This window comes from Balaenoptera borealis, assembly GCF_965194805.1.
Source record: "Balaenoptera borealis genome assembly, chromosome: X".
NCBI lineage: Eukaryota > Metazoa > Chordata > Mammalia > Artiodactyla > Balaenopteridae > Balaenoptera > Balaenoptera borealis.
The window spans coordinates 91,760,746-91,772,876 of NC_138881.1; the positions used below are offsets into that span (position 1 = coordinate 91,760,746).

At 43.3% G+C, this 12,131-nt stretch overlaps 1 protein-coding gene across 1 annotated transcript in view; it reads left to right on the plus strand.

Annotated features, from left to right (window-relative positions):
- Positions 1 to 12,131, plus strand: part of VSIG1 (V-set and immunoglobulin domain containing 1) — a 42,995-nt gene that overhangs the window by 25,483 nt on the left and 5,381 nt on the right. Inside the window, exons 3-6 of the mRNA XM_082377403.1 lie at positions 910 to 1,108; positions 6,911 to 7,066; positions 7,460 to 7,579; positions 11,392 to 11,539. Coding sequence (XP_082233529.1) covers positions 910 to 1,108; positions 6,911 to 7,066; positions 7,460 to 7,579; positions 11,392 to 11,539 — 623 coding nt within the window. The remainder of the gene's footprint in view (positions 1 to 909; positions 1,109 to 6,910; positions 7,067 to 7,459; positions 7,580 to 11,391; positions 11,540 to 12,131) is intronic.

The window sequence follows — 12,131 nt, forward strand, 5'->3', positions numbered from 1 at the left end:
TTCCACAGTTGCCATTATGATCTGAATATCCATATTCTTTAACAGAGATGGGACTATAATCAAGATCTTTCTTAAATCTAGTAAATAATAATAATAATAAATAAATCTTTATGGCTTTGGGTGAGTCGTTTAGTCTCTGTGTTTGAGTGCCCTTATTTGTCTAAAAGCAGTAATAATTCCAGTTCTGCTTCCTGCCATGTGGGGAGAAAGGTAGTAGCTACCATTGACCAAGCACTTCCTAGGCCCTTGGCTAAGTTGCTTTGCTTCATCCTCGCACCACCACTATGAAGCGAAGGGGCCAGATGGTTTCTCAGGAGCCTCTCTGCTCTGAAACGTTATTCTTCTAACAAACAGGATGAACTCAGTTTTGCTTACCCAAAGGAATATGCATGTAAGGAGCATGAATATTCTTTTAGGGAAATCAGATATTCTAGATAATCCCACTGGGTAAAGTAAACTGAAATCAAAAATGTTTATCAAGTAGGAAAGACGATGGTTTTGGTTTTCCCATCAGACGTTTGTGTCCTATATAATGAGTTTCCTCCAGGTAGACTCATCAGGTGAGCATCTTGATCTGTTAGCCTAAGCTTAGGAGTTGAATCCTGTCAGCTCCAGCTGCCTACTGTCTATAAGATCTGCATATCTCCCTGCCCTGATGACATCACAGAGCTGCTTTGAGCACAAATGAGGTCGCGGCTGTGCAATGCTGTGAGAAAGCTAAAGTGTCCCACTGAGCTGAGAAACTTTTGCCACAGGGACCTGTTCCTTACCGGGGGCGGGGGGAGGGGGATACTGCTTCATTTTTCATTCAGTGTCAAAGTAGGTAACATTGGATAGGGGGAACTTCCACGTAGCTTATCCTAGCCCCGGACACTGTCCCGTTCTCATTTCTGTCATTTTCTGTCCTAGATTTACTATTCTGAAGGTGGACGAGCTACAGCCATCGGGCAATTTAAAGATCGCATTGTAGGGTCCAATGCTCCAGGTAACGCATCCATCACTATTTCGCATATGCAACCAGCAGATAGTGGCATCTACGTCTGTGATGTTAACAACCCCCCTGACTTTTTCGGCAAAAATCAAGGCACCCTCAACGTCAGTGTGTTAGGTATGGACAATTTTTTCTGCTTTTTCTCTTCTTGGAGCAACTTAGGACACTGAATGAGCTAGGGCAGTGAGTTATTGGTACCAATTAAGTCCCAGGGTAAATATCCTCCCTGCTCCTTTTATTATCGGGAAAATAAAGACACACCGCAAACCCAACCCATAGAGTAACACTGAGAAATCACTCATAAAACATGTTGAAACAATTGTCAAACCAAAAGGGCTGCCAACATGACAGATAGCAATAGATGACCACTTCCTGGACCCCTATCTCTGAAGGATGCGATGAGAACAGATGGGAAAATGCACAGTCCCACTATATGATCACTAGCAACTCTTTCAGAGGGAACCTCCAATTAGGGCCAGTCCTACCTGGGGGAAACAACTGTCAATTTGTTACCTCTCCAAAGCCAGCCGCAATTCCCACCATTAAATCATTCTGTGGAATAAAGGCAGATGGGTCCCTTTCTAAAATATTAATGCTATTTGGAAAAAAGAAAGAGTTGAGAATTAATTTATTTATGCACAGATATTCAGTATGTGACATGGGGCAAGTCATATCTGCTCTTAAATGAATTTGGAGTGGTTCATTTATGCAGCATTTATTGAGTGCCTGCTTTGTGCCAGGAGCCAGGATGGAGGTGTGGTTTCTGCTCTTGGGGAAGTTCACAATTTTGGTGATTCTTAGGGATCCTTCCCATCTCTGTCTGAGAGGACACTGGGAGTTTTGCTCCTGTCTGTACGCCTAGCAGGTCCTGTCTGCAGGCCTTCAGATGTACTGAAGGGAGGGATGAAAGGGCTGTCAACCTTCACCAACTAACCAGTTGAGCTAAGGGCTCTCCCACTTCTAAGTAACCCCAAATGGAGCTTATCTAGCCGTTGCTGCTCTTGAGCTGTGTATATCCATCACGGGAAAGGAGGAACTAGATCAAACCAGTGACTCGATAATTGAGTAGCTTTGAAAAGCCGCAATTGGTAACAAGGTGCACACCCCAAGAGGACTGCCCAGAACCGTCTGAGCTTGCTGCCCAGGTGATGCCTAAAAAGAACCAGCCATTTACTGTGAGGTTTGCTACTGCATCTACCCACCTGGAAAAGAAGAAAAGGTAATCGAGAGCTGATTTCTAGGAACGGGATAACTCCATCATGTTTTTATTTTGCTGCACCCTGTGCTAGGCTTTGGGGTACAGGGGATGACAAGAGAAGTATACACAAGCCCTTTCCTGGGAGAGTTGATATTCCAGTGTGGAATAGATGCTAGCACATCAGGCTGGGAGTCAGAAGACCTAGGTTCTAGCTCTTACTCTGCTACTCAGTGGCCTCCGACAAGTCAGTCCACCTTTCTCTGGCCATTTTGAGATGGGGTTGAAATTCCTGCCCTGTCATATTATTGTTATGAGAATCAAATGATATGCTGGAGATTCAGTGTTCATAGAATTTGAGGGATTAGTCCCCTAATGGTTTTCTGTTACTCCCTGGCTCTGGGTTGTCCTTCTGACCAGAAGCAACCTAAAGAAGCCAAGCCTCTTTTTCTCTGAGCTTGGAAATAGCCCTGAGGTAAAGTTAGGGTGGTTAATATTCTTAAATTTAAAGTTCAGAGAGTCCCCAATCAACTTCCATAAGAAGTTGAGGGTCATTTCCTCTCTAAGTTGTTTTTTCCCATGAGTCTTCGGGTCAGTTGTTCTTGCAATGACTGTGTCATGACTTTTCCTTAAGCATCCAGTACCCAGGCAAGATAAGAGACAGAAGGCTCTGTGGATTTCTTTGTTTGGGAACTCTCAAAATCCTGTTTTTATTAATTAGGCTAAGAACAAAGGCATTCCACAAATTTATGCTTTCTGGAAATTTTGAGACTGATAATTTCCTCTAAAAATTGCAGAGGCTGTTTGCAGTTCTCAAATTCTATTGCACATGAGTGCCTGCTCTGCTTGCCCTGACTGAGGGGTGGGGCATGGTAGGGGCAGGTGTGTAAGGGAGACCAACTGAGGAGAGAGGTATTGATATTTCCTTAAATATTGCTCTTCCTAGCAATGCGTCTTTTGGAGACTTTTCATAACCCAGTGGTAGACATAGATCCCATATGCATTCACTCATTCATGCATAAATTCATTCGGCAAACCCTGAACACATGTTCAGTTACTATGGTAGGCAATGGAGATGGAAAGATGTAAAAGTTCAGCTCCCGGCCCTCCTAAACTTCAAAGTCTAGTGGGCGAGGCAGATATATAACATAAGTTTACAGTGGAGGGAGGAGAGGAGAGCTGGGAGATCACAGGGGAAAGGGCATAAAGCCATGCAGGGGGAACTGGAGAAGGCTTCCTGCAGAAAGTGACTTCTGCATTGAATGTTGAAGGATGTGCAAGAGCGTGTCAGGCAGAAGAGGAGCTGAGGTGGCAGGGCACGATTTAGGTGAAGGAAACAGCAATGCGCAAAGGCCCAGGTGGTTTGGACAACCATTCATTTGAGAGACTTCCATTAGGTATGATAGCCTTGGGAAATGAATCTCTGAAAAACACCCAGCAGAAGTTTGAATAATTATTTTGTATGCATTTGGAACAAGCATCATCTTCCTTCTGCAATTTGGCACATAAAAAGAAAATGATGAATTTAGAGAAGGTTTGAGAACACACTGAAACATTTTCATTTATTTTCTGAGGTGAGCCTCTTCTTCCCATCCCAATTCTGTTGAAAGCAATAAAGCTAAATGGTAGATCAGTGGCTTTGCCAGTAAAACATCCAAGTTCTGTCAGGGACTTTAACTGGATGAAATGTCAATTCAATACTGAATCAGTAGTCTTAGAAAATATATGGGTTTGGGATGTGGTTCAAAGTGATTCACTAAGTGTTTGGTTAATAAAAAATAAAAGAAAAATGTGTTCAGCAAAATAAAAAAAAATGCCTATCTGGGTTTGATTCTGGGCTCAAGAAATGAATGCAAGTCATTCCAGGTTTTTGTCCATAATTAGTTCAAGTCCTGGGGTCTGGCTCCGTGATGAAGCACCCCCGTTTAATTTTCGGTTCAGATTATTCTATTCCACTTACGGTGGAATAAAATCACCACGTTTTTAAAAAAGGCAATATCTAAATCTAGTGATAGGTGCACTGGATTTCTGGTTAAATAGCCTAGTTTATTTAGGGTAGGCAAATCCAAGGAGTTATCTCCATCTGAGGAAATCCACAGTAAGAAAGAATAAAGAGGGACTTCCCTGGTGGCACAGTGGTTAAGAATCTGCCTGCCAATGCAGGGGACACGGGTTCGTTCCCTGGTCCAGGAAGATCCCACATGCTGCGGAGCAACTAAGCCCATGTGCCACAACTACTGAGCCTGCGCTCTAGAGCCCGTGAACCACAACTACTGAAGCCCGTGTGCCTAGAGCCCATGCTCCGCAACAAGAGAAGCCACCACAATGAGAAGCCCACGCACCGCAACGCAGAGTAGCCCCCGCTCGCCGCAACTAGAGAAAGCCTGCGCGCAGCAATGAAAACCCAATGCAGCCAAAAATAAATAAATAAATAAAGTTATTTAAAAAAAGAAAGAATAAAGAGCTAAACGGAAAAATACTTCTTTTAATTAAAAGACACCTGTTTAAAAGAAGGGATGGCACAACAGACAATTGGCTTAAGAAGGTATGGTACATATACACAATGGAATATTACTGAGCCATAAAAAAGAATGGAATACTGCTGGTTGCAGCAGAATGGATGGACCTAGAGAATATTATGCTTAGTGAAATAAGTCCAACAGAGAAAGACAAATACTGTATATCATTTATACGTGGAATCTAAAAAATAATACAAACGAATGTATATGCAGAACAGACTCACAGACATAGAAAACAAACTAGTGGCTATCAGAGGGAAGAGGAAGGGGGAGGGACAGATTAGGGGTGTGGGATTAACAGATACAAACTACTATATATATAGTAGATAAGCAACAAGGATATACTGTATAGCACAGGGAATTATACCCATTATCATAACCTATAATGGAGCATAATCTGCAAAAATACTAAATCGCTCTGCTGTACATCTGAAACTGTAACAGAATATCACAAATCGAGCATACTTCAATTAAAAGACAAGAAGTGATTGTGAAATTTTCAAAGAACTCTAGCTATATCCATCTGTTTTCCTGCTCACATGTACAGTGGGTTAGAGTCTGAGATTGCAAGGTTGTCAGTGGCAAGGTCGGAAATGTGGCAGCAGGAGTTCATTCCTGCCTGTGGCCAACAGCAATTCCATGTGTACGATACTATATACATTATTTTATTTATGTAAATACAATATATTTGGATAAGCTGGAGGCCAGGTAATCTCCTGTTCACATTTTACAGATGAATCAACTGAGGTTTGGCCATGCTAGGTTACTTGCCTAAATACGTCTAGGGTAAAGTTGTGGAGCAGGGTTCGGTGTGGATCCAGAGCTGTGCTCTTTACTGCTGCTTCCCAAGTAAGAGCCAGAGAGCTGGGCAGGCTGGAGCATTTAGGGTCTAACTAGCCTAAGGCAGAGAATCTATGCCTTTGGAGTGTTTTATATCCAAATTAAGGAAGGTGAATTGGAAAGTATCGATTCAGATCCTTATCTATAAGTCAGACTGAGGATAGAATAAGCTGTGAGCATTAAGATAAGTGAGGAGAATCAGATTCTCAGCTTCCCACAGGAGTTCCCCATACGCAGCTGAAACTCAGTATATCCCAACTGACCTCATCATCGCCCCTTCCTCCTCCTCACTACTTCCCCGAACACCTGCTCCTTACCCTAACCCTAACCCTCACCCTAACCCTGTATTTATCTCAGGGGATGGCAAGATCGTGTACCCAGCTGTCAAATCAGGAACCTGGGAGCCATCACTGAGCCCACCCTCTTCCTCATGCCACAGATCCAGCTGGTCCTCAAGCCCTCTCGACTTCTTAATATGGCTTGAATCTGTCTCCTCCTGTCCCTTGGCTCAGGAACCCCTGGAGTCAGAGCAATTCATCTAAAACGTTAAAATGATCATCGTCCCTCCTCTGCTTAAATTCCTTCTGTGGTCCTGCTGCTCTAGGTATAAAATACATGAAACACAGAGCCCCCTAATCTATGGCCTCACTGCTCTCTAGCCTAATCTCTTACCACTCCCCCACCCTACTTCAGAACTGTGTCAGAGTCACTTTTGAATTTCTGGTGCCTAGTCCGGTGCTGGGCACACAGAAGGCACTCAAGTAAATGCTTGTGGCGTGAAGGATGAATCAAGATTTCAGTGCCCTGTAGCACACCCCTCCCCCCCAATGGGTTTCCCCTCCCGATGAGGGACATGGGCAAATTCAAACCCTCCATTTTGTGTCACCCCCAGAAGAATAAATGCCAAAAAATGACTCACAAAGGAAAAATATGGCATTAATAAAACAATGTTTTAAAAAGAATAAGTAACCAGTTATCTCCAAGTATTTAAGGGTTCTGTTTTCCTTTAAGACTGTGCTTTCAAAGTATAAACTATGTTCCTAGTTGTTTTTTAATAAAGGCATATTTTAAGGCACAATGCGGAAATTCATGGTTATGAATCTGGGGAGCAGGCAGATAGAATGGATGCTATTAGAATATTAATGGTCCAGTGACGGAAGGTCTTTGTACCTGAAGTGCTCTACTCCCACCTGGTGGTACAACTAGAAAACTGTCAAAATAAGTTTTTAAAGATTAAAAAAAAGTAAGTATACATACTCTACAAAATGAAAGTGAGGAAGTGAATGAAAGTGAGGAAGTGACTAAAATTGGTACAGACTGCCATTCATCATGCAGGAGTTTTTACTCTTTGTCATTGCCTTACAGTCAAACCTTCCAAGCCCTTTTGCAGCATCCAAGGAATACCAGAACCTGGCCATCCTATATCTCTTACTTGCCTCTCTGTGCTTGGAACACCTTCCCCGGTGTACTATTGGTATAAACTTGAAGGAAGAGACATCGTCCCAGTGAAAGAAAGCTTCAGTGAGTATAGCCCTCTGCTGCCCCTGGCAAGGCCTGGTGTGTGGGCTTGGTTGACAGCATGTGTGTGTGACTGGCTGCTTGTCCTTAGAGCACAGTCTTCTATTTTTCTTGGGGGAGAATGTACAAAGAATGTCAATCTTCCATCAAGATGGTTGTCCTCTGGTCTTCTCCCCAACTTCTAGAAGTCAAGACCATTTTTGGCTCACAGGCGGTGAGTGTGGAGAAAATAGGCATGGTCCCAGATGGGAGTCTCCAGGGGTCTAGTTGGACCCTGGACATCTCAAGAAAGGGAGGCCAATGTGAGGAAGTGGGTGGGCATTGAATGGTCTGCTACATTCCCATGATCTCTACCCACATAAGAGATTTCAAAATGCTATTTCCTGGTTTTGACAGACCCAGCCACCGGGATTTTGTTTATTGGAAATCTGACCAATTTTGTACAAGGTTATTACCAGTGCACCGCTATCAACAACCTTGGCAATAGTTCCTGTGAAATTGACCTAACTTCCTCACGTGAGTTGATCATATAACTTAACAGTTTCTCCTTAAGTCAAGTATCCTGGGCCTGCCAATCAAGTAAATTAATTAGAATCCCCGGTTAGTCCTTCCTGACTGGAGATTTTGGTGCTTTATTTATAGGTTGACATGGTGGATGACCATCCTAATATCTAACGCTTACATAATACTTAATATATGCCACGTGCTGCTTCAAATTGTTTATAAAAATTAATTTGCTTAACCCTCACAAAACCTCCGGAAAGTAAAACAACAGCCTCATTCATAGTATGAAGCTGAATTTTCTTTGTGATGCTGTTGGTAGATCCAGGTGAAGCTATAGCAATCTGTGTCAAACATGGAGCTCACAAACTTTCCAGTTATTGACTAATTTGCTAAAATCTGCCTCTAATAATAATAGTAATAACGACACTTGCACCTACATTCAGAGTAGCTAATATTGCGGAGCACAAAATATGTGCCGGACGCTTGGCCGGGTGCTGTGAGCATTATCCCACTCTGTCCTACAATCACCCCGTCTAGGAGGCAGAATATATTGTTAAGCTTCACTTTACTGAAAAGGAAACTAAAGCTCAGGGAGGTAAGTGACTTGCTCAGGGTCATTCAGTTTGTAACTGGCAGAGTCACGATGCCTCTAAACCTCAACCTTCCAGTTCAAAGGTGCCTAGTTACTAAGCATAGACTTGAGGGCCTGAGATTGTCAAATTGGGCCAATCAGGGGGCAAGTTCTCACAAGGGATATCTTGCTACACCTCTCAAGGATCACTTCATTACATTTCAGATCCTGTCATTTATTCATTTTTTCAAACTTCCTTTCAATCTGTGATTTTAATATATACCATATCCAGGGGGCCCAGTTCCATTGGAATATTATTTTCCTATGAAGCTGAGCTTTCTTCCTTTTATTTGTCCGGAATCAGACATTTTCCAACTCCAGTTTGCTCCTTCATTTTCGTATCACTTTCAGCCATTTTTTTTAACATCTTTATTGGAGTATAATTGCTTTACAATGGTGTGTTAGTTTCTGCTTTATAACAAAGTGAATCAGCTATACATATACATATGTCCCCATATCTCTTCCCTCTTGCATCTCCCTCCCTCCCACCCTCCCTATCCCAGCCCTCTAGGTGGTCACAAAGCACAGAGCTGATCTCCCTGTGCTATGCGGCTGCTTCCCACTAGCTATCTATTTTACATTTGGTAGTGTATATATGTCCATGCCACTCTCTCACTTTGTCCCAGCTTACCCTTCCCCCTCCCAGTGTCCTCAAGTCCATTCTCTACGTCTGCATCTTTAATCCTGTCCTGCCCCTAGGTTCTTCAGAACCATTTTTGGCTTTTTTAGATTCCATATATATGTGTTAGCATACTATATTTGTTTTTCTCTTTCTGAATTACTTCACTCTGTATGACAGACTCTAGGTCCATCCACCTCACTACAAATAATTCAATTTTGTTTCTTTTTATGGCTGGAAACGTCATCTTTTTGTGTGTCCTTTTTTGTGGTCCCATTCTGTCCCTGCTCCCTTGATCATTTCTGCTGTCTTCCTCCAGATCTTCCCCAATCTCTTTTTGCCTTTCTAGAGGTACAGTCATATTGCAGATATAGAGACTCCTCAGATTTGTACTTGAGCCTTGCTTCCTTTTGAATCCTCTTTTCAATGATGTCTAGCATTTGGCTTCCTTCCTGCCTTCCTGCCTTCTTGACTTCCTGCCTCCCTCCTTCTCTCCATCCCTCCCTTCCTCAAACCTTCATTGACTATCTATTGTATGCCAGGGAATGTCCTAGGCGATGGAGATTCAGACATTAATAAGATATATGTCTTACGCTCAAGGAGCTCACAGATTAGCTAGAGGCACAAACACTAAAATTTGTTAAATGTTATAACAGAGGTCTGCACAGGGTCTATAGGATGCCAAAGAAGAAACAACTAATTATGCTTATAGAACCAGGGCCAGCTTTACCAGTGAAGTGCTATTTGAGATGGAGCTTGCAAAGCCTGTTTCTTTATCTTTAAAATTAGGATGAGGGTAAAAGGAGGTTGAAGGATGACAGCAGAGCAGCAGACTTAGGAGGGCAACCAGTCCATGCTCGGGGAGGAAGGTGGGGGACTCCAGAAGGGATGTCTCCAAGGGAAGAAACAACAACATAAGAAACCGATAGGGCTTCCCTGGTGGCGCAGGGGTTGAGGATCTGCCTGCCAATGCAGGGGACACGGGTTCGAGCCCTGGTCTGGGAAGATCCCACATGCCGCAGAGCAACTAGGCCCGTGAGCCACAACTACTGAGCCTGCGCGTCTGGAGCCTGTGCTCCACAACAAGAGAGGCCGCGATAGTGAGAGGCCCGCACACCGCGATGAAGAGTGGCCCCCGCTTGCCGCAACTGGAGAGGGCCCTCGCACAGAAACAAGGACACAACACAGTCAAAAAAAAAAAAAAAAAAAAGAAACTGATAGATTAGCCGATGTGTTTGAAACTACTGAAAGGACTTTTGCTGGAAATTTTGGGGATTAGTAATAATACATTAAAAAACCCATAAATCCCCAAATGAGGCAATTATTAACCTTGGGGAAATTTTTAAAATGTTGTACAAGAAAGAATCATACTATGTTCTGCAGCTGTGAACGATATTTACGTAGTCACAATACTGCAAACATTGATTTAACAGTACCTTATGTTATATTAGGAGAATATGGCGGGATGTGAGGGGAGTGGTGTAAGAGAGTTAAATCCTCAACCTCCAGAGTAGGAAGCCAATAGAAAATGACAAAAATTGGAAAAGGCAGAACATATTAGAACAAGTGTAATAGAAACATGGGGGCAAATTCCTCTTGTGAATGGGACTTAGAGATGGGAAGGAGTGGAGAAAGGAACTGCTGATTTTTTTTTTTGTTAGAAGCCTAGTAGAACTGTTTGACTTTCTAAATGATGCACATGTATTCCTTTAATCATAGAAAGTTAAAAGAATGATCAGGCAACTCAACTAGGCTTTCATCTCAAAGTGTAAGATATCCATCCTTGCTTGAAGGGAGGCCGATGGGGATGGGCCCACCTGGAACCCAGACATGGTCTCTTGTGGACAATACCTCAGTGCTTGAAGGTCTGGCGCTCAGCTAGATCATCTCATGCTCATTAAGTTTCTCCGTAGACTGATCTAATAAACCAGATGCCTGTTTATGGAAATGGGCATATCCCTTCCCAGTGGCCAGAATGCATGAGGCTCTTTGGTGAGCATGGAATCTGTGGAAGAGAAGGTTTTTAGGGAACTACTTCACCCATGCTTTGGGAAAGCCTGGTGAAATGTCCCTGCCTGTAACAGACGTCATTTCTCTGGTGACCGGATTGCAGCTCCATCGTGTCTCTCACTGCCCAAGCAAATGTACGGTGAAGACTTATTTCTCCAAACCGCATTTTTTTGGGGGGGGCGGGGCCGTGCCACAGGATCTTAGTTCCCCGACCAGGGATCGAACCCGCACCCCCGGCGGTGGAAGCGCAGAGTCCTAACCACTGGACCGCCAGGGAAGTCCAAAACCGCATTTCTAAAGCAACCCCACCTCCCCCAAGCTGGCATATTTTTTTTTCTTTATGTGTGTAAATGTGAATGGGAAGACTACATAGTCAAGCCAGTCACCTTTCTTCTCCCGCTATGAGTCCAGCTGAAAAAGTTCTAGGGGTTTCCACGCTCTCAGCCCATACAAGGCACCTTCCCACTATATGAATGCCCCGGATATTCCCCGCTGGTCACGAATGCACGTGGATGAGGCAGACACTATGCTCCACTTTCCTAACCAGCTGCTTGTGTCCTCCAGATCCAGAAGTTGGAATCATCGTCGGGGCCTTGGTGGGTACCCTAGTAGGTGCTGCCATTATCTTCTCTGTGGTGTGCTTCGCAAGGAACAAGGCAAAGGCGAAGCGGAAGGAAAGGAAGAGAAATTCTAAACCCACCACAGAACTCGAGTAAGACCTTACTTTGTTGTCTTTACTTGAATAGACATTTCTCAGGCCTATCTCTTTCAGTCAGCTCTTCCTAAGCACTCCTTTTAGCATAAGATATAGAGGTATCTTTCTGCTTACTCACTGCTTTTATAAAAGAATGGTGATGGCTATCGTGTACTGAGCGCTGTGGGCCAGACTCTGTTCTAAGCATTTTATGTGTATCAACTCATTTAACTGCCACGACAATCCTTTTAGGGTTAAGAAAATGTTTTAATATATTAGTATACTTGTCCTTCTACCAATAGTGATAAAATATAATTTTTAATATTTATTTTATGGAACAAGGGGCCCATGGAAGCAAAAGTGCTGAGGGCCCAGGCTCTTGACCACTTTGTTATTTCTTATCAAATGTTATTTCTTATCCATTTCTGTGCTTCCACAATCAAGTGCCAAGCATTGTGCTAGATGGAGTGGGTGCTAGACACGCACCAGAGCCATGGATTTGGCCAAAGACCTTATTAGAACTTCAGACCCTTTCAACCTCACAACAGTTTTCTCACCTCTTAAACACTAGTTTGTCTTTCTTGAACTTTCATTATATTGTTGAGACCTC